This window comes from Hyla sarda, unplaced genomic scaffold (genome assembly GCF_029499605.1).
Source record: "Hyla sarda isolate aHylSar1 unplaced genomic scaffold, aHylSar1.hap1 scaffold_166, whole genome shotgun sequence".
NCBI lineage: Eukaryota > Metazoa > Chordata > Amphibia > Anura > Hylidae > Hyla > Hyla sarda.
Window position 1 is genome coordinate 149,051 of NW_026608298.1, and position 23,609 is coordinate 172,659.

A 23,609-nucleotide genomic window follows, 5' to 3' on the forward strand; every position below is an offset into this window, starting at 1 on the left:
GGGCCCCTTTACATCCCATCTGTACAGAGAGACCAAATCAGATTGTTGCCCTGGATCATGTGAAGTTGGCCTTTAGTCTGGCTACTGCTACACCCTGACCATGCTGGACCATTACTCTAAGTGGGTGGTCGTGGTCCCTGTCAAGGAACTTACTGCCAAGACGGCTGCCCAGCTCTTCTACAGTCACTGGATCCAACCTCTAGGATGTCCCAAATCGGTCCTCACGGATCGGGGAACCGCCTTTGAAGCCCAGTTGTTCCAGGAACTTTGCCAGTTGCATGACTGCAAGAAGCTCCGGACGACGGCCTACCATCCCCAGGGGAATGGGCTCTGCCAGAGGATCAATCAAGTGTTTATCCAGATGCTCAGAGCTGCCTCTGTTTTGAAGCACGAAGAGTGGCCCCGGTTGTTGCCTGAGCTCCTCGAAATTTACAACAACACTGTCCACTGTTCTACAGGGTACACGCCCTTTTTCCTGATGATGGGCCGACATGGCCAATTGCCAAAGGATCGGGCCTTCGGGCTGCAGGCCCCTTTCAACAATTCCCCTCAGGTTTCTCAAGGTTGGGTGTCGGAGCATCAACGGAGGATAGAGGAGGCCAAAAACATTGTTCATAAGAAAATGGGCGAAGTCCATGAACGCCAGCAGAGAGATTATAATCGGCATGCTTCAGCTCAGCCCTTACAGCTTGAAGATAAGGTGCGGCTCAGAAAATTCCCTAGGACCCATAAATTGGACTCATTGTGGGAAACGGAACCCTATACCATTACTGCGAACCCATACCCGGAAACGGATGTATATGAAATACAGAAAGAAGGGTTCGAGCCGCAGGTGGTCCACAGAATAAAAGTGTGCCTAAAAGAAGATGGGCCTGGACCACCTCCACCTACTCCGCCTACTCCACCTCCAGCAAGGCCAGTGAAAGAATGCGTCCCGGGAGAGGGAATTTATCCCACTATGGACGTTCCTTTGTTCCCCTCTCATCAGCCTGCCATGTATTGGGGTATACCATTTTCAGCTCCCCCCAGCCAGCCGCCACTGGTTGCTCCACCCAGTCAGCTGCCAGTAGCCGTTTCACCCAGCCAGCTGCCAATAGCTGCTTCTCCCCGTCAGCCATCATTGGTTGTTACACCAAGCATCAGTCCTGCTCCTGTGACTGCTCCAAGTCTTGACGCACCTTCCCCACCTGACTTCAGAGAATCTCCCAGTCCAACCGAAGATGTTGCTTCTGTTTCCAGCCCTCCAGCTGGTCCCTCGGGGACTGAAGTTCCTGCAGAATCAGCAAGTGAAGAGACTCCTGATGACTCAGAGGTGGTGTTGCGACGGTCTCAAAGGGCTACACAGGGTAAACTACCCTTAAGGTACCAAGATTCACATTCAGTACCTGCACACATAGTACCTTCAATGACTCACTTCAATGTACTACCTATATCTTTTCAGTACACTAAATTGCTCACTTAAATGTACTACCTCATTCTTCTTCAGTACATACACAAAACAAAAATATATCTCACATTCAAGAAACACTTAGGAATTGTAGCCTATTGATATCCAATTCCTGCCACTGTTAGGTACACTCATATTTCTCTTTTATTACATGTGTGAGATGCTCTACCTGGCCAGTAGGTGCTCTTGCGACCTTGATATTAAACACATATTTCTAAAGTTAACCTAGGTAGGTTATACTGTTGTGTTCTAGGGGTAAGTAGCATGTAGCCGATAGACCCTAGTAGCTATCCTTATTGGTAGAGAGCATCGGGCAAGCCAATATACCCTTCTGTGACTCATCGGGGCAAAAAGAAAAAAATGTGGTGAGATGTCAAAATTGTCTAGACAGCTTGAAACTAAAGGTATAGAGAGCTGTACTAATGTCTAGTTAGCCTCATCAATGTATAGAGAGCTATAAAAAATGTCTAAGGAGCTAGAAACTAAAGGTTAGATAGCTTCATCAATGTCTAGATAGCTTCAAAATGTCTAGATAGCGTCAAAATGTCTAGATAGCTTCAAAATTGTGTAGTCAAGATACTAGTAAGGTATCCATTGTTTACTCAGATTTTGTCAGGATGTATAGGAAGTATAAATAATCCTGTCCTAGTCCTAGTTCCTCTGCCTTAGGGGACAGGCGTCAGGGTCGACTTGTTTTAAGTAAGGGGGTTTGTGGTGTCCCAGTACCGTATTTCATACTGTACCTTTGTAGAGGTCCCCATAGCCAGAGTCCCTAGGAACGTCAGGGTCCCTCTTCTATAGTTATCCCCTTGTCACCCCTCAGTTAATTCATATTTGCATAGAAGTTCATATAAAAATAAGTATAAATATGTATATATTTAAGTGCCTACCTGTTCAGCATAGCAGGACCTGCGGGTCACGTGATTAGGGTTAGAACCCAATGGTTATGCTACAGGACCTTTGGAGGTTCTCATGACGTGTTCACCCACAATACAATGTAACAGTGAGTGACAGTCGTTACGGACCAATCAAAAACGGCCTGCCTCTGCCCATATAAGGGACCTGCGCCAACTTGATCGCTCTCTTGGGTTGCTGATTCTGGAAGAGGTAGAACCTCCACAGCTTACAAGACGATTTACTAGGCCAAAGCCTTGCGGCCTCGGCCTATATCAAAGCGGTTATGCTAAGCAATTCCTCGCTACTCCCCGCAAGATCACTGGACCTAAACGCACCCTTAAATCCAGCGGATCTATGCTACAAAATCTCTGAGAAGCTAAATTGAGCTTATCTGATCCCAACCGACTGTCAATCACTGCTCAGCTATATCTATAGAGACTCTGTTATCTGGACTGTTACTTTTGCTGCATGTACAGAAATTCTTCAGTAAAAGTTCCTGCAAGTTTTCAGTTAACAGCGGTTGTGGACAATCCTTTATTCTACATTCACCTATTGCTCTTGGGAAGCGTGGCAATAGGCCTATCAAGATTACAGTATTTAACCCTCACCCTGGCGTCACGAGTGACAAGGGTTAACAGCGCCCTTTATAATACCGAACAGCAACACCCTAACTACCCTACACCCCACAAGGCTTTATCCCACCAAGCTACCACATAGTTTTGCAAGATCTAGAGGGTTACAGTTTAGAGACCACTGCACAGTGATCTCCAAACTGTAGCCCTCCAGCTGTTGCAAAACTGCAAATCCCAGCATGCCCAAACAGCTGTCTGGGCATGCTGGCAGCTGTAGTTTTGTAACATCTAGAGGGCTACAGTTTAGAGACCACTGTATAGTGGTCTCAAACTGTAGCCCTCCAGATGTTGCTAGGCAACTCACCGGCTTCCGTAGGATCCAGGGAGCCGCATTGCCGTCCTCTTCTGCCGACGATCACCGCTGCCGATCGTCGCCGATGGGTAAGTGGACATTCGGCGCCGGTCCTCGTCAGTTTCCCCCGTTCTGCCCAGCCTACTGTGGGTGGGCAGAACGGGGAAACCGAAAGTTAACCCCCACGCCCCCGATCTGCTATTGGTCGGTCGCTTCTAGATGCCCAATAGCAGGGATAGGAGGGGTGGCACCTCACTCCTATCCCTTCAGAGGGATCGTGGGTGTCTGACAACCCCGATCCCCCTTATTTTCCTGACTCGGAATTGCCACAAATTGCCGGTGTGAATTCATGCGGGGGTCTGATGACCCCCCTGGGCATTGGCGTGGGGTGCCTGCTGATCAATATCAGCAGTCACCCCGGTCCGTTCCCCATCCGGCGTGTGCTGGGGACCGAAATTCCCACAGAGTACAGATACGTCCTGGGTCCTTAAGTACCAGGGTGTCAGGACGTATCCGTACGCCCTGGGTCCTGAACTGGTTAAAGATACAGCATTCTTATATACATAACATAGGGGATAATATACAATTACAGTAGAAGAGATGCGGGGGTGGGGGGGGGGGGCAGGGGACACTGCAGGGAGGCCGCCTGACAGGGCAGCAAAGGCATGGCGTAACACCTCCCGTATTGGGCCACCACAATATGTGTTTATGGGGGTCAGTTACGGGGTTCACATGTGTTTATAGAGGGTCAGTTAGAGGGGTCACATGTGTTTATGGGGGTCAGTTGGGGATCACATGCATTTATGGGGGTCAGTTGGGGGATCACATGTGTTTATGGGGGTCAGTTGGGGGATCACATGTGTTTATGGGGGTCAGTTGGGGGATCACATGTGTTTATGGGGGTCAGTTGGGGGATCACATGTGTTTATGGGGGTCAGTTGGGGATCACATGTGTTTATGGGGGTCAGTTGGGGGATCACATGTGTTTATGGGGGTCAGTTGGGGGATCAAATGTGTTTATGGGGGTCAGTTGGGGGATCACATGTGTTTATGGAGGTCAGTTGTGGGATCACATGTGTTTATGGGGGTCAGTTGGGGGATCACATGTGTTTATGGGGGTCAGTTGGGGGATCACATGTTTTTATGGAGGTCAGTTGGGGGATCACATGTGTTTATGGAGGTCAGTTGGGGGATCACATGTGTTTATGGAGGTCAGTTGGGAGATCACATGTGTTTATGGGGGTCAGTTGGGGGATCACATGTGTTTATGGGGGTCAGTTGGGGGATCAAATATGTTTATGGGGGTCAGTTGGGGGATCACATGTATTTATGGAGGTCAGTTGGGGGATCACATGTGTTTATGGGGGTCAGTTGGGGGATCACATGTGTTTATGGAGGTCAGTTGGGGGGATCACATGTGTTTATGGGGGTCAGGTGGCGGATCACATGTGTTTATGGGGGTCAGTTGGGGGATCACATGTTTTTATGGAGGTCAGTTGGGGGATCACATGTGTTTATGGGGGTCAGTTGGGGGATCACATGTGTTTATGGGGGTCAGTTGGGGGATCAAATGTGTTTATGGGGGTCAGTTGGGGGATCACATGTATTTATGGAGGTCAGTTGGGGGATCACATGTGTTTATGGGGGTCAGTTGGGGGATCACATGTGTTTATGGAGATCAGTTGGGGGATCACATGTGTTTATGGGGGTCAGTTGGGGATCACATGTTTTTATGGGGGTCAGTTGGGTGCGATCACATGTTTTTATGGGGGTCAGTTGGGGGATCACATGTTTTTATGGGGGTCAGTTGGGTGCAATCACATGTGTTTATGGAGGTCAGTTGGGGGATCACATGTGTTTATGGAGGTCAGGTGGGGGATCACATGTGTTTATGGGGGTCAGTTGGGGGATCACATGTTTTTATGGGGGTCAGTTGGGGATCACATGTGTTTATGGGGGTCAGTTGGGGATCACATGTGTTTATGGGGGTCAGTTGGGGGATCACATGTGTTTATGGGGGTCAGTTGGGGGATCACATGTGTTTATGTGGGTCAGGTGGGGGATCACATGTGTTTATGGGGGTCAGTTGGGGGATCACATGTGTTTATGTGGGTCAGGTGGGGGATCACATGTGTTTATGCCGGTCAGTTGGGGGATCACATGTGTTTATGGGGGTCAGTTGGGGGACTGCATGTGTTAATAGGGATCATTTGGGGGATTGCATGTGTTTATGGGGGTCATTTGGGGGGTCATGTTTGTTTATTGGGGTCAGTTGGGTCCCATGAAGTCCGACTGGTATTACGAGGGGTCAGGTAGACGCCTCCTTCATTATAAGAAGCAGAAGATGATTGCAACATTTCCTGATAGAAAGGAGAAGTGATGAGAGGACGAAGAGAAGACCATGGAGAAGGCAGCACTCACACTCATTCTCATACTGGGGCCCGGCCTGACACACGGTAACGTAATCCCAGCAACAGAATACGGCTAGGGGCCCACAGAGACTATGGGGCAACTAGTACAAGAGCAAGGGACCTAGCGGAGACCAAAGAAGAGGCCCATGAAATCAGAGCTAGAAAACCAACAGAGACCAGAACCAGGGGCCCAAGAGAGATTAGAACCAGGAGACCCATAAAGAATAGAACCAAGGGTCCAAAGAGACCAGAGTCAGGGTCCAAAGAGAGACCAGAACTAGGGGCCCCATAAAGGACAGAACCAGGGACCCAAAATAGACTAGAACCAGGAGCCCCATAAAGAACAGAGCCAGGGGCCCCAGAGAGACCAGAGTCAGGGTCAAAGAGAGACCAGAACCAGGGGCCCCTTAAAGACCAGAACCAGGGGGCCAAAAGAGACTAGAACCAGGAGCCCCATAAAGAACAGAACCAGAGGCCCACAGAGACTATGGGGCAACTAGTACAAGAGCAAGGGACCTAGTGGAGACCAAAGAAGGGGCCCCTGAAATCAGAGCTAGAAATCCAACAGAGACCAGAACCAGGGGCCCAAGAGAGACTAGAACCAGGAGCCCCATAAAGAAGAGAACCAGAGGCCCACAGAGACTATGGGGCAACTAGTACAAGAGCAAGGGACCTAGCGGAGACCAAAGAAGGGGCCCCTGAAATCAGAGCTAGAAAACCAACAGAGACCAGAACCAGGGGCCCAAGAGAGAATAGAACCAGGAGACCCATAAAGAATAGAACCAAGGGTCCAAAAAGACCAGAGTCAGGGGCCAAAGAGAGACCAGAACCAGGGGCCCCATAAAGACCAGAACCAGGGGCCCAAGAGAGACTAGAACAAGGAGCCCCATAAAGAACAGAACCAGGGGCCACAGCGAGACCAGAGTCAGTGGCTCAAGAGAGACCAGAGGCCAAAGAGAGATCAAAACCTGGGGCCCAAGAGAGACCAGAACCAAGGGCCCCATTAAGACTAAAACCAAGGGCCCAAAGAGACTAGAGTCAGAGGCCCAGGAGAGATCAGAAAAAGGGGCCCAAAGACTAGAACCAGGGGCCCACAAGAGACCAGAGGCATGGGCAACTGGGATCAGAGCAAGAGGTTAATAAGACCAGAGTAGGGGGCCCAGCAAAGACCAGAGCTAAGGACCCCGAAAAATGACCATAAACAGGGGCTCAACAGAGATCAGAGATAATGAGACCAGATCCAGATGTAACTAAGACCAAAGCAGGGGCCCAGCATAGACCAGAGTAGTGTCTGGACTGGGTGATGTGTACGGGTCATGGTGTAGTAGTGTCTGGACTGTGTATATACAGGTCGTGGTGTAGTAGTGTCTGGACTGTGTGTATACAGGTCATGGTGTAGTAGTGTCTGGACTGTGTGTATACAGGTCAGAGTGTAGTAGTGTCTGGACTGTGTGTTTATACAGGTCTTGGTGTAGTAGTGTCTGGACTGTGTGTTTATACAGGTCTTGGTGTAGTAGTGTCTGGACTGTGTGTATACAGGTCATGGTGTAGTAGTGTCTGGACTGTGTGTATACAGGTCAGAGTGTAGTAGTGTCTGGACTGTGTGTTTATACAGGTCGTGGTGTAGTAGTGTCTGGACTGTGTGTATACAGGTCATGGTGTAGTAGTGTCTGGACTGTGTGTATACAGGTCAGAGTGTAGTAGTGTCTGGACTGTGTGTTTATACAGGTCTTGGTGTAGTAGTGTCTGGACTGTGTGTATACAGGTCATGGTGTAGTAGTGTCTGGACTGTGTGTATACAGGTCATGGTGTAGTAGTGTCTGGACTGTGTGTATACAGGTCATGGTGTAGTAGTGTCTGGACTGTGTGTATACAGGACGTGGTGTAGTAGTGTCTGGACTGTGTGTATACAGGTCATGGTGTAGTAGTGTCTGGACTGTGTGTATACAGGACGTGGTGTAGTAGTGTCTGGACTGTGTGTATAAAGGTCATGGTGTAGTAGTGTCTGGACTGTGTGTATACAGGTCATGGTGTAGTAGTGTCTGGTCTGTGTGTATACAGGACGTGGTGTAGTAGTGTCTGGACTGTGTGTATACAGGACGTGGTGTAGTAGTGTCTGGACTGTGTGTATACAGGACGTGGTGTAGTAGTGTCTGGACTGTGTATACAGGTCATGGTGTAGTAGTGTCTGGACTGTGTGTATACAGGTCATGGTGTAGTAGTGTCTGGACAGTGTGTGTATACAGGACGTGGTGTATTAGTGTCTGGACTGTGGGGGAGATTTATCAAAACCTGTGCAGAGGAAAACTTGCCCAGTTGCCCATAGAAACCAATCAGATCGCTTCTTTCATTTTTATGAAGGCCTGTGAAAAATGAAAGAAGCGATCTGATTGGTTGCTATGGGCAACTGGGCAAGTTTTCCTCTGCACAGGTTTTGATAAATCTCCCCCTGTGTGTATACAGGTCATGGTGTAGTAGTGTCTGGACTGTGTATATACAGGACGTGGTGTAGTAGTGTCTGGACTGTGTGTATACAGGCCGTGGTGTAGTAGTGTCTGGACTGTGTGTGTATACAGGTCATGGTGTAGTAGTGTCTGGACTGTGTATATACAGGTCGTGGGGTAGTAGTGTCTGGACTGTGTGTATACAGGTCATGGTGTAGTAGTGTCTAGACTGTGTGTATACAGGTCATGGTGTAATAGTGTCTGGACTGTGTGTGTATACAGGACGTGGTGTATTAGTGTCTGGACTGTGCGTATACAAGTCATGGTGTAGTAGTGTCTGGACTGTGTGTATACAGGTCATGGTGCAGTAGTGTCTGGACTGTGTGTATACAGGTCAGGGTGTAGTAGTGTCTGGACTGTGTGTATACAGGTCATGGTGCAGTAGTGTCTGGACTGTGTGTATACAGGTCATGGTGTAGTAGTGTCTGGACTGTGTGTGTATACAGGTCATGGTGTAGTAGTGTCTGGACTGTGTGTATACAGGTCATGGTGTAGTAGTGTCTGGACTGTGTGTGTATATACAGGTCGTGGTGTAGTAGTGTCTGGACTGTGTATATACAGGTCAGGGTGTAGTAGTGTCTGGACTGTGTGTGTACAGGTCATGGTGTAGTAGTGTCTGGACTGTGTATACAGGTCATGGTGTAGTAGTGTCTGGACTGTGTGTATATAGGTCATGGTGTAGTAGTGTCTGGACTGTGTGTGTACAGGTCATGGTGTAGTAGTGTCTGGACCGTGTGTATATAGGTCATGGTGTAGTAGTGTCTGGACTGTGTGTGTACAGGTCATGGTGTAGTAGTGTCTGGACTGTGTATACAGGTCATGGTGTAGCAGTGTCTGGACTGTGTGTATATACAGGTCAGGGTGTAGTAGTGTCTGGACTGTGTGTATACAGGTCATGGTGTAGTAGTGTCTGGACTGTGTGTGTATACAGGACGTGGTGTATTAGTGTCTGGACTGTGTGTATACAGGTCATGGTGTAGTAGTGTCTGGACTGTGTGTACAGGTCATGGTGTAGTAGTTTCTGGACTGTGTGTATATAGGTCATGGTGTAATAGTGTCTAGACTGTGTGTATACAGGTCATGGTGTAGTAGTGTCTGGACTGTGTGTGTATACAGGACGTGGTGTATTAGTGTCTGGACTGTGCGTATACAAGTCATGATGTAGTAGTGTCTGGACTGTGTGTATACAGGTCATGGTGCAGTAGTGTCTGGACTGTGTGTATACAGGTCATGGTGTAGTAGTGTCTGGACTGTGTATATACAGGTCGTGGGGTAGTAGTGTCTGGACTGTGTGTATACAGGTCATGGTGTAGTAGTGTCTGGACTGTGTGTGTATACAGGACGTGGTGTATTAGTGTCTGGACTGTGCGTATACAAGTCATGGTGTAGTAGTGTCTGGACTGTGTGTATACAGGTCATGGTGTAGTAGTGTCTGGACTGTGTATATACAGGTCATGGTGTAGTAGTGTCTGGACTGTGTGTATACAGGTCATGGTGTAGTAGTGTCTGGACTGTGTGTATACAGGTCATGGTGCAGTAGTGTCTGGACTGTGTGTATACAGGTCATGGCGTAGTAGTGTCTGGACTGTGTGTGTATACAGGTCATGGTGTAGTAGTGTCTGGACTGTGCATACAGGTCATGGTGTAGTAGTGTCTGGACTGTGTGTATATAGGTCATGGTGTAGTAGTGTCTGGACTGTGTGTGTACAGGTCATGGTGTAGTAGTGTCTGGACCGTGTGTATATAGGTCATGGTGTAGTAGTGTCTGGACTGTGTGTGTACAGGTCATGGTGTAGTAGTGTCTGGACTGTGTATACAGGTCATGGTGTTGTAGTGTCTGGACTGTGTGTGTACAGGACGTGGTGTAGTAGTGTCTGGACTGTGTGTATACAGGTCATGGTGTAGTAGTGTCTGGACTGTGTATACAGGTCATGGTGTAGCAGTGTCTGGACTGTGTGTATATACAGGTCAGGGTGTGGTAGTGTCTGGACTGTGTGTATACAGGTCATGGTGTAGTAGTGTCTGGACTGTGTGTGTATACAGGACGTGGTGTATTAGTGTCTGGACTGTGCGTATACAGGTCATGGTGTAGTAGTGTCTGGACTGTGTGTATACAGGTCATGGTCTAGTAGTGTCTGGACTGTGTGTATACAGGTCATGGTGTAGTAGTGTCTGGACTGTGTGTGTATACAGGTCATGGTGTAGTAGTGTCTGGACTGTTTATATACAGGTCAGGGTGTAGTAGTGTCTGGACTGTGTGTGTATACAGGTCATGGTGCAGCAGTGTCTGGACTGTTTATATACAGGTCAGGGTGTAGTAGTGTCTGGACTGTGTGTATACAGGTCGTGGTGTAGTAGTGTCTGGACTGTGTGTGTATACAGGTCATGGTGCAGTAGTGTCTGGACTGTGTATATACAGGTCATGGTGTAGTAGTGTCTGGACTGTGTATACAGGTCATGGTGTAGCAGTGTCTGGACTGTGTATATACAGGTCAGGGTGTAGTAGTGTCTGGACTGTGTGTATACAGGTCGTGGTGTAGTGGTGTCTGGACTGTGTGTGTATACAGGACGTGGTGTAGTAGTGTCTGGACTGTGTATATACAGGTCATGGTGTAGTAGTGTCTGGACTGTGTGTATACAGGTCATGGTGTAGTAGTGTCTGGACTTTGTGTGTGTATACAGGTCATGGTGTAGTAGTGTCTGGACTGTGTGTATACAGGACGTGGTGTAGTAGTGTCTGGACTGTGTGTATACAGGACGTGGTGTAGTAGTGTCTGGACTGTGTGTATACAGGTCATGGTGTAGTAGTGTCTGGACTGTGTATACAGGACGTGGGGTAGTCGTGTCTGGACTGTGGGTATACAGGTCATGCTGTAGTAGTGTCTGGACTGTGTGTATATACAGGTCACGGTGTAGTAGTGTCTGGACTGGGTGTATACAGGTCATGGTGTAGTAGTGTCTGGACTGTGTGTATACAGGTAATGGTGTAGTAGTGTCTGGACCGTTTGTATACAGGTCATGGTGTAGTAGTGTCTGGACTGTGTGTATACAGGTCATGGTGTAGTAGTGTCTGGACTGTGTGTATACAGGTCATGGTGTAGTAGTGTCTGGACTGTGTATATACAGGTCAGAGTGTAGTAGTGTCTGGACTGTGTGTATACAGGACGTGGTGTAGTAGTGTCTGGACTGTGTATATACAGGCCGTGGTGTAGTAGTGTCTGGACTGTGTGTGTATACAGGTCATGGTGTAGTAGTGTCTGGACTTTGTGTATACAGGTCGTGGTGTAGTAGTGTCTGGACTGTGTGTGTATACAGGTCATGGTGTAGTAGTGTCTGGAATGTGTGTATACAGGTCATGGTGTAGTAGTGTCTGGACTGTGTGTGTATACAGGTCATGGTGTAGTAGTGTCTGGACTGTGTGTATACAGGTCATGGTGTAGTAGTGTATGGACTGTGTGTGTGTACAGGTCAGGGTGTAGTAGTGTCTGGACTGTGTGTGTATACAGGTCATGGTGTAGTAGTGTCTGGACTGTGTATACAGGTCATGGTGTAGTAGTGTTTGGACTGTGTATATACAGGACGTGGTGTAGTAGTGTCTGGACTGTGTGTATACAGGACGTGGTGTAGTAGTGTCTGGACTGTGTGTATACAGGACGTGGTGTAGTAGTGTCTGGACTGTGTGTATACAGGTCATGGTGTAGTAGTGTCTGGACTGTGTGTATACAGGACGTGGTGTAGTAGTATCTGGACTGTGTGTATACAGGTCGTGGTGTAGTAGTATCTGGACTGTGTGTATACAGGTCATGGTGTAGTAGTGTCTGGACTGTGTGTATACAGGTCAGAGTGTAGTAGTGTCTGGACTGTGTGTATACAGGTCATGGTGTAGTAGTGTCTGGACTGTGTGTATACAGGTCATGGTGTAGTAGTGTCTCGACTGTGTGTATACAGGACGTGGTGTAGTAGTGTCTGGACTGTGTATATACAGGTCATGATGTAGTAGTGTCTGGACTGTGTATATACAGGTCATGATGTAGTAGTATCTGGACTGTGTGTATACAGGTCATGGTGTAGTAGTGTCTGGACTGTGTGTGTATACAGGTCATGGTGTAGTAGTGTCTGGACTGTGTGTATACAGGTCGTGGTGTAGTAGTGTCTGGACTGTGTGTATACAGGTTATGGTGTAGTAGTGTCTGGACTGTGTGTGTATACAGGTCATAGTGTAGTAGTGTCTGGACTGTGTGTATACATGTCATGGTGTAGTAGTGCTGGACTGTGTGTATAAAGGTCATGGTGTAGTAGTGCTGGACTGTGTGTGTATGCAGGTCATGGTGTAGTAGTGTCTGGACTGTGTGTGTATACAGGTCATGGTGTAGTAGTGTCTGGACTGTGTGTATACAGGTCATGGTGTTGTAGTTTCTGGACTGTGTGTATACAGGTCATGGTGTAGTAGTGTCTGGACTGTGTGTGTGTATACAGGTCATGGTGTAGTAGTGTCTGGACTGTGTGTATACAGGTCATGGTGTAGTAGTGTCTGGACTGTGTATATACAGGTCATGGTGTAGTAGTGTCTGGACTGTGTGTATACAGGTAATGGTGTAGTAGTGTCTGGACCGTTTGTATACAGGTCATGGTGTAGTAGTGTCTGGACTGTGTGTATACAGGTCATGGTGTAGTAGTGTCTGGACTGTGTGTATACAGGTCATGGTGTAGTAGTGTCTGGACTGTGTATATACAGGTCAGAGTGTAGTAGTGTCTGGACTGTGTGTATACAGGACGTGGTGTAGTAGTGTCTGGACTGTGTATATACAGGCCGTGGTGTAGTAGTGTCTGGACTGTGTGTGTATACAGGTCATGGTGTAGTAGTGTCTGGACTTTGTGTATACAGGTCGTGGTGTAGTAGTGTCTGGACTGTGTGTGTATACAGGTCATGGTGTAGTAGTGTCTGGAATGTGTGTATACAGGTCATGGTGTAGTAGTGTCTGGACTGTGTGTGTATACAGGTCATGGTGTAGTAGTGTCTGGACTGTGTGTATACAGGTCATGGTGTAGTAGTGTATGGACTGTGTGTGTGTACAGGTCAGGGTGTAGTAGTGTCTGGACTGTGTGTGTATACAGGTCATGGTGTAGTAGTGTCTGGACTGTGTATACAGGTCATGGTGTAGTAGTGTTTGGACTGTGTATATACAGGACGTGGTGTAGTAGTGTCTGGACTGTGTGTATACAGGACGTGGTGTAGTAGTGTCTGGACTGTGTGTATACAGGACGTGGTGTAGTAGTGTCTGGACTGTGTGTATACAGGTCATGGTGTAGTAGTGTCTGGACTGTGTGTATACAGGACGTGGTGTAGTAGTATCTGGACTGTGTGTATACAGGTCGTGGTGTAGTAGTATCTGGACTGTGTGTATACAGGTCATGGTGTAGTAGTGTCTGGACTGTGTGTATACAGGTCAGAGTGTAGTAGTGTCTGGACTGTGTGTATACAGGTCATGGTGTAGTAGTGTCTGGACTGTGTGTATACAGGTCATGGTGTAGTAGTGTCTCGACTGTGTGTATACAGGACGTGGTGTAGTAGTGTCTGGACTGTGTATATACAGGTCATGATGTAGTAGTGTCTGGACTGTGTATATACAGGTCATGATGTAGTAGTATCTGGACTGTGTGTATACAGGTCATGGTGTAGTAGTGTCTGGACTGTGTGTGTATACAGGTCATGGTGTAGTAGTGTCTGGACTGTGTGTATACAGGTCGTGGTGTAGTAGTGTCTGGACTGTGTGTATACAGGTTATGGTGTAGTAGTGTCTGGACTGTGTGTGTATACAGGTCATAGTGTAGTAGTGTCTGGACTGTGTGTATACATGTCATGGTGTAGTAGTGCTGGACTGTGTGTATAAAGGTCATGGTGTAGTAGTGCTGGACTGTGTGTGTATGCAGGTCATGGTGTAGTAGTGTCTGGACTGTGTGTATACAGATCATGGTGTTGTAGTTTCTGGACTGTGTGTATACAGGTCATGGTGTAGTAGTGTCTGGACTGTGTGTGTGTATACAGGTCATGGTGTAGTAGTGTCTGGACTGTGTGTATACAGGTCATGGTGTAGTAGTGTCTGGACTGTGTATATACAGGTCATGGTGTAGTATTGTCTGGACTGTGTGTATACAGGTCATGGTGTAGTAGTGTCTGGACTGTGTGTGTATACAGGTCATGGTGTAGTAGTGTCTGGACTGTGTGTGTATACAGGTCATGGTGTAGTAGTGTCTGGACTGTGTGTATACAGGTCATGGTGTAGTAGGGTCTGGACTGTGTGTATACAGGTCATAGTGTAGTAGTGTCTGGACTGTGTGTATACAGGTCATGGTGTAGTAGTGTCTGGACTGTGTATACAGGTCATGGTGTAGTAGTGTCTGGACTGTGTGTGTATACAGATCATGGTGTAGTAGTGTCTGGACTGTGTTTATACAGGTCATGGTGTAGTAGTGTCTGGACTGTGTGTGTATACAGATCATGGTGCAGTAGTGTCTGGACTGTGTGTATACATGTCATGGTGTAGTAGTGTCTGGACTGTGTGTGTATACAGGACGTGGTGTAGTAGTATCTGGACTGTGTGTATACAGGTCATGGTGTAGTAGTGTCTGGACTGTGTGTATACAGGACGTGGTGTAGTAGTGTCTGGACTGTGTGTATATACAGGTCATGGTGTTGTAGTGTCTGGACTGTGTATACAGAACGTGGTGTAGTAGTGTCTGGACTGTGTGTATACAGGCCGTGGTGTAGTAGTGTCTGGACTGTGTGTATACAGGTCATGGGGTAGTAGTGTCTGGACTGTGTATATACAGGTCATGGTGTAGTAGTGTCTGGACTGTGTGTATATACAGGTCATGGTGCAGTAGTGTCTGGACTGTGTATACAGAACGTGGTGTAGTAGTGTCTGGACTGTGTATACAGAACGTGGTGTAGTAGTGTCTGGACTGTGTGTATACAGGTCATGGTGTAGTAGTGTCTGGACTGTGTGTATACAGGACGTGGTGTAGTAGTGTCTGGACTGTGTGTATACAGGTCATGGTGTAGTAGTGTCTGGTCTGTGTGTATACAGGACGTGGTGTAGTAGTGTCTGGACTGTGTGTATACAGAACGTGGTGTAGTAGTGTCTGGACTGTGTGTATACAGGACGTGGTGTAGTAGTGTCTGGACTGTGTGTATACAGAACGTGGTGTAGTAGTGTCTGGACTGTGTATATACAGAACGTGGTGTAGTAGTGTCTGGACTGTGTGTATACAGGACGTGGTGTAGTAGTGTCTGGACTGTGTGTATACAGAACGTGGTGTAGTAGTGTAGATAATGTGTATATACAGGTCATGGTGTAGCAGTGTAGATAATGTGTATATACAGGTCATGGTGTAGCAGTGTAGATAATGTATATATACAGGTCATGGTGTAGTAGTGTCTGGACTGTGTGTATACAGGTCATGGTGTAGCAGTGTAGATAATGTATATATACAGGTCATGGTGTAGTAGTGTCTGGACTGTGTGTATACAGGTCATGGTGTAGTAGGGTCTGGACTGTGTGTATACAGGTCATAGTGTAGTAGTGTCTGGACTGTGTGTATACAGGTCATGGTGTAGTAGTGTCTGGACTGTGTATACAGGTCATGGTGTAGTAGTGTCTGGACTGTGTGTGTATACAGATCATGGTGTAGTAGTGTCTGGACTGTGTTTATACAGGTCATGGTGTAGTAGTGTCTGGACTGTGTGTATACAGATCATGGTGTAGTAGTGTCTGGACTGTGTGTATACATGTCATGGTGTAGTAGTGTCTGGACTGTGTGTGTATACAGGACGTGGTGTAGTAGTATCTGGACTGTGTGTATACAGGTCATGGTGTAGTAGTGTCTGGACTGTGTGTATACAGGACGTGGTGTAGTAGTGTCTGGACTGTGTGTATATACAGGTCATGGTGTTGTAGTGTCTGGACTGTGTATACAGAACGTGGTGTAGTAGTGTCTGGACTGTGTGTATACAGGCCGTGGTGTAGTAGTGTCTGGACTGTGTGTATACAGGTCATGGGGTAGTAGTGTCTGGACTGTGTGTATACAGGTCATGGTGTAGTAGTGTCTGGACTGTGTGTATACATGTCATGGTGTAGTAGTGTCTGGACTGTGTGTGTATACAGGACGTGGTGTAGTAGTATCTGGACTGTGTGTATACAGGTCATGGTGTAGTAGTGTCTGGACTGTGTGTATACAGGCCGTGGTGTAGTAGTGTCTGGACTGTGTATATACAGGTCATGGTGTAGTAGTGTCTGGACTGTGTGTATATACAGGTCATGGTGCAGTAGTGTCTGGACTGTGTATACAGAACGTGGTGTAGTAGTGTCTGGACTGTGTGTATACAGGTCATGGTGTAGTAGTGTCTGGACTGTGTATACAGAACGTGGTGTAGTAGTGTCTGGACTGTGTGTATACAGGTCATGGTGTAGTAGTGTCTGGTCTGTGTGTATACAGGACGTGGTGTAGTAGTGTCTGGACTGTGTGTATACAGAACGTGGTGTAGTAGTGTCTGGACTGTGTGTATACAGGACGTGGTGTAGTAGTGTCTGGACTGTGTGTATACAGGTCATGGTGTAGTAGTGTCTGGACTGTGTGTATACAGGTCATGGTGTAGTAGTGTCTGGACTGTGTATATACAGGACGTGGTGTAGTAGTGTCTGGACTGTGTGTATACAGAACGTGGTGTAGTAGTGTCTGGACTGTGTATACAGAACGTGGTGTAGTAGTGTCTGGACTGTGTATACAGAACGTGGTGTAGTAGTGTAGATAATGTGTATATACAGGTCATGGTGTAGCAGTGTAGATAATGTGTATATACAGGTCATGGTGTAGCAGTGTAGATAATGTATATATACAGGTCATGGTGTAGTAGTGTCTGGACTGTGTGTATACAGGTCATGGTGTAGCAGTGTAGATAATGTATATATACAGGTCATGGTGTAGTAGTGTCTGGACTGTGTGTATACAGGTCATGGTGTAGTAGGGTCTGGACTGTGTGTATACAGGTCATAGTGTAGTAGTGTCTGGACTGTGTGTATACAGGTCATGGTGTAGTAGTGTCTGGACTGTGTATACAGGTCATGGTGTAGTAGTGTCTGGACTGTGTGTGTATACAGATCATGGTGTAGTAGTGTCTGGACTGTGTTTATACAGGTCATGGTGTAGTAGTGTCTGGACTGTGTGTGTATACAGATCATGGTGTAGTAGTGTCTGGACTGTGTGTATACAGGACGTGGTGTAGTAGTATCTGGACTGTGTGTATACAGGTCATGGTGTAGTAGTGTCTGGACTGTGTGTATACAGGACGTGGTGTAGTAGTGTCTGGACTGTGTGTATACAGGCCGTGGTGTAGTAGTGTCTGGACTGTGTGTATACAGGTCATGGGGTAGTAGTGTCTGGACTGTGTGTATACAGGTCATGGTGTAGTAGTGTCTGGACTGTGTATACAGAACGTGGTGTAGTAGTGTCTGGACTGTGTGTATACAGGTCATGGTGTAGTAGTGTCTGGACTGTGTGTATACAGGTCATGGTGTAGTAGTGTCTGGACTGTGTATACAGAACGTGGTGTAGTAGTGTCTGGACTGTGTGTATACAGGTCATGGTGTAGTAGTGTCTGGTCTGTGTGTATACAGATCATGGTGTAGTAGTGTCTGGACTGTGTGTATACAGGACGTGGTGTAGTAGTATCTGGACTGTGTGTATACAGGTCATGGTGTAGTAGTGTCTGGACTGTGTGTATACAGGACGTGGTGTAGTAGTGTCTGGACTGTGTGTATACAGGCCGTGGTGTAGTAGTGTCTGGACTGTGTGTATACAGGTCATGGGGTAGTAGTGTCTGGACTGTGTGTATACAGGTCATGGTGTAGTAGTGTCTGGACTGTGTATACAGGTCATGGTGTAGTAGTGTCTGGACTGTGTATACAGAACGTGGTGTAGTAGTGTCTGGACTGTGTGTATACAGGTCATGGTGTAGTAGTGTCTGGACTGTGTATACAGAACGTGGTGTAGTAGTGTCTGGACTGTGTGTATACAGGTCATGGTGTAGTAGTGTCTGGACTGTGTATACAGAACGTGGTGTAGTAGTGTCTGGACTGTGTGTATACAGGTCATGGTGTAGTAGTGTCTGGTCTGTGTGTATACAGGACGTGGTGTAGTAGTGTCTGGACTGTGTGTATACAGAACGTGGTGTAGTAGTGTCTGGACTGTGTGTATACAGGACGTGGTGTAGTAGTGTCTGGACTGTGTGTATACAGGACGTGGTGTAGTAGTGTCTGGACTGTGTGTATACAGAACGTGGTGTAGTAGTGTCTGGACTGTGTATATACAGAACGTGGTGTAGTAGTGTCTGGACTGTGTGTATACAGAACGTGGTGTAGTAGTGTAGATAATGTGTATATACAGGTCATGGTGTAGCAGTGTAGATAATGTATATATACAGGTCATGGTGTAGTAGTGTCTGGACTGTGTGTATACAGGTCATGGTGTAGCAGTGTAGATAATGTATATATACAGGTCATGGTGTAGTAGTGTCTGGACTGTGTGTATACAGGTCATGGTGTAGCAGTGTAGATAATGTATATATACAGGTCATGGTGTAGTAGTGTCTGGACTGTGTAGCAGTGTAGATAATGTATATATATATACTCTTTCTGACCCTCCTCGCCCGTGTCTCTCGTAGGCTGCACACTTCTGCCTGTTTCCCAGACACCTCCAGTTCTGGTTACATTTTCGGGGACAGTGGTGACGCTGTCATGTGAAGTCAGAATAAAGGAGGGAGATAGAGAAGATTTGTCCTCCACGCTGCACCGCGCCGGACGCCCCAATGTAACGATCAGCAGCCGAACCGACCCAGCCAGGAACACGACGCTCAACTTTAATGTGACAGTCACAGAGAGGGACACATATTACTGCAGGGTGACCTGTGGGGCGAGCCGCATGAATGGAACTGGGACCTACATACATGTACGAGGTAAGAGGGGGCGTCACCTAGGGGAGGGGCCGGCTCATAGCTCCTCCTATCTGTATCACCCTGCAGGAGGAGGGGCCGGCTCATAGCTCCTCCTATCTGTATTACCCTGCAGGAGGAGGGGCAGGCTCATAGCTCCTCCTATCTGTATCACCCTGCAGGAGGAGGGGCAGGCTCATAGCTCCTCCTATCTGTATCACCCTGCAGGAGGAGGGGCCGGCTCATAGCTCCTCCTATCTGTATCACCCTGCAGGAGGAGGGGCAGGCTCATAGCTCCTCCTATCTTTATCACCCTGCAGGAGGAGGGGCCGGCTCATAGCTCCTCCTATCTGTATCACCCTGCAGGGGGCCAGGCAGGGTCATAGCTCCTCCTATCTGTATCACCCTGCAGGAGGAGGGGCAGGCTCATAGCTCCTCCTATCTGTATCACCCTGTATGGGGCGGGGCAGTCTCATAGCTCCTCCCATCTGTATCACTCTGTAGGAGGAGGGGCAGGCTCATAGCTCCTCCTATCTGTATCCCCCTGCAGGAGGAGGGGCAGGTTCATAGCTCCTCCTATCTGTATCACCCTGCAGAGGGCAGGGCAGGCTCATGGCTCCTCCTATCTGTATCACCCTGCAGGGGGCGGGCAGGCTCATAGCTCCTCCTATCTGTATCACCCTGTAGGGGGCCGGGCAGGCTCATGGCTCCTCCTATCTGTATCACCCTGTAGGAAGCCGGGCAGGCTCATAGCTCCTCCTATCTGTATCACCCTGCAGGAGGAGGGGCAGTCTCATAGCTCCTCCTATCTGTATCACCCTGCAGGAGGAGGGGCAGTCTCCTAGCTCCTCCTATCTGTATCACCCTGTAGGGGGCGGGGCAGTCTCATGACATCTCTCCTTTCCCTGTAGATTCGGGTTATGTGGCCCCGTCGGGCTCTTCTTACAGACTGTGCTCTGGGCTGATCGCACTTTGTGTCCTTCTCCTGATTCCAGCTGCATCCGGGACGTATCTGGTGCGGCCATTCTGGAAGACAGAGGTAATCGAATGAGAGGGATGGAGGATACTGTGCACAGTACAACTTCTCCTATCCTGTATATATGCACACTGCACAGTACCACTTCTCCTATCCTGTATGTATGGACACTGCACAGTACCACTTCTCCTATCCTGTATATATATACACTGCACACAGTACCTCTCTTGTCCTGTATATATATACACTGCACACAGTACCTCTCTTGTTCTGTATATATACACTGCACACAGTACCTCTCTTGTTCTGTATATATACACTGCACACAGTACCTCTCTTGTCCTGTATATATACACTGCACACAGTACCTCTCTTGTTCTGTATATATATACACTGCACACAGTACCTCTCTTGTTCTGTATATATACACTGCACACAGTACCTCTCTTGTCCTGTATATATATACACTGCACACAGTACCTCTCTTGTTCTGTATATATACACTGCACACTGTACCTCTCTTGTCCTGTATATATATACACTGCACACTGTACCTCTCTTGTTCTGTATATATATACACTGCACACAGTACCTCTCTTGTTCTGTATATATACACTGCACACTGTACCTCTCTTGTTCTGTATATATATACACTGCACACTGTACCTCTCTTGTCCTGTATATATATACACTGCACACAGTACCTCTCTTGTTCTGTATATATACACTGCACACTGTACCTTTCTTGTTCTGTATATATACACTGCACACAGTACCTCTCTTGTCCTGTATATATATACACTGCACACAGTACCTCTCTTGTCCTGTATATATACACTGCACACAGTACCTCTCTTGTTCTGTATATATACACTGCACACTGTACCTCTCTTGTCCTGTATATATATACACTGCACACAGTACCTCTCTTGTTCTGTATATATACACTGCACACAGTACCTCTCTTGTCCTGTATATATACACTGCACACAGTACCTCTCTTGTCCTGTATATATATACACTGCACACAGTACCTCTCTTGTTCTGTATATATACACTGCACACAGTACCTCTCTTGTCCTGTATATATACACTGCACACAGTACCTCTCTTGTCCTGTATATATATACACTGCACACAGTACCTCTCTTGTCCTGTATATATATACACTGCACACAGTACCTCTCTTGTCCTGTATATATATACACTGCACACAGTACCTCTCTTGTCCTGTATATATATACACTGCACACAGTACCTCTCTTGTCCTGTATATATATACACTGCACACAGTACCTCTCTTGTCCTGTATATATACACTGCACACAGTACCTCTCTTGTCCTGTATATATATACACTGCACACAGTACCTCTCTTGTCCTGTATATATACACTGCACACAGTACCTCTCTTGTCCTGTATATATATACACTGCACACAGTACCTCTCTTGTTCTGTATATATACACTGCACACAGTACCTCTCTTGTCCTGTATATATATACACTGCACACAGTACCTCTCTTGTCCTGTATATATATACACTGCACACAGTACCTCTCTTGTCCTGTATATATATACACTGCACACAGTACCTCTCTTGTTCTTTATATATATACACTGCACACAGTACCTCTCTTGTTCTGTATATATATACACTGCACACAGTACCTCTCTTGTCCTGTATATATATACACTGCACACAGTACCTCTCTTGTTCTGTATATATACACTGCACACAGTACCTCTCTTGTCCTGTATATATATACACTGCACACAGTACCTCTCTTGTTCTGTATATATACACTGCACACAGTACCTCTCTTGTCCTGTATATATATACACTGCACACAGTACCTCTCTTGTCCTGTATATATATACACTGCACACAGTACCTCTCTTGTTCTGTATATATACACTGCACACAGTACCTCTCTTGTCCTGTATATATATACACTGCACACAGTACCTCTCTTGTTCTTTATATATATACACTGCACACAGTACCTCTCTTGTCCTGTATATATATACACTGCACACAGTACCTCTCTTGTCCTGTATATATATACACTGCACACAGTACCTCTCTTGTTCTGTATATATACACTGCACACAGTACCTCTCTTGTCCTGTATATATATACACTGCACACAGTACCTCTCTTGTTCTGTATATATACACTGCACACAGTACCTCTCTTGTCCTGTATATATACACTGCACACAGTACCTCTCTTGTTCTGTATATATATACACTGCACACAGTACCTCTCTTGTCCTGTATATATATACACTGCACACAGTACCTCTCTTGTTCTGTATATATACACTGCACACAGTACCTCTCTTGTCCTGTATATATATACACTGCACACAGTACCTCTCTTGTTCTGTATATATACACTGCACACAGTACCTCTCTTGTCCTGTATATATACACTGCACACAGTACCTCTCTTGTTCTGTATATATATACACTGCACACAGTACCTCTCTTGTCCTGTATATATATACACTGCACACAGTACCTCTCTTGTCCTGTATATATATACACTGCACACAGTACCTCTCTTGTTCTGTATATATATACACTGCACACAGTACCTCTCTTGTTCTGTATATATACACTGCACACAGTACCTCTCTTGTTCTGTATATATACACTGCACACAGTACCTCTCTTGTCCTGTATATATATACACTGCACACAGTACCTCTCTTGTCCTGTATATATACACTGCACACAGTACCTCTCTTGTTCTGTATATATACACTGCACACAGTACCTCTCTTGTCCTGTATATATATACACTGCACACAGTACCTCTCTTGTTCTGTATATATACACTGCACACAGTGCCTCTCTTGTCCTGTATATATATACACTGCACACAGTACCTCTCTTGTTCTGTATATATACACTGCACACAGTACCTCTCTTGTTCTGTATATATACACTGCACACAGTACTTCTCATGTTCTGTATATATACACTGCACACAGTACCTCTCTTGTTCTTTATATATACACTGCACACAGTACCTCTCTTGTTCTTTATATATATACACTGCACACAGTACCTCTCTTGTTCTGTATATATACACTGCACACAGTACCTCTCTTGTCCTGTATATATATACACTGCACACAGTACCTCTCTTGTTCTGTATATATATACACTGCACACAGTACCTCTCTTGTCCTGTATATATATACACTGCACACAGTACCTCTCTTGTCCTGTATATATATACACTGCACACAGTACCTCTCTTGTTCTGTATATATACACTGCACACAGTGCCTCTCTTGTCCTGTATATATATACACTGCACACAGTACCTCTCTTGTTCTGTATATATACACTGCACACAGTACCTCTCTTGTTCTGTATATATACACTGCACACAGTACCTCTCTTGTTCTGTATATATACACTGCACACAGTACCTCTCTTGTTCTGTA

General features: G+C 46.6%; 1 protein-coding gene across 3 annotated transcripts in view; it reads left to right on the forward strand.

The window, feature by feature from the left end:
* Positions 1 to 3,227: 3,227 nt before the first annotated feature.
* Positions 3,228 to 23,609, forward strand: part of NFAM1 (NFAT activating protein with ITAM motif 1) — a 111,111-nt gene continuing 90,729 nt past the window's right edge. The window contains exons 1-3 of one of the 3 annotated variants that reach the window (XM_056552507.1): positions 3,228 to 3,357; positions 18,904 to 19,194; positions 20,082 to 20,209. In XM_056552507.1, the coding sequence (XP_056408482.1) occupies positions 3,354 to 3,357; positions 18,904 to 19,194; positions 20,082 to 20,209 (423 nt within the window). In that variant the 5' untranslated portion in view covers positions 3,228 to 3,353. Of the gene's footprint in view, positions 3,358 to 5,577; positions 5,725 to 18,903; positions 19,195 to 20,081; positions 20,210 to 23,609 lie in introns of those variants that run through there. The other 2 variants (XM_056552506.1, XM_056552508.1) reach the window with 2 other exon arrangements.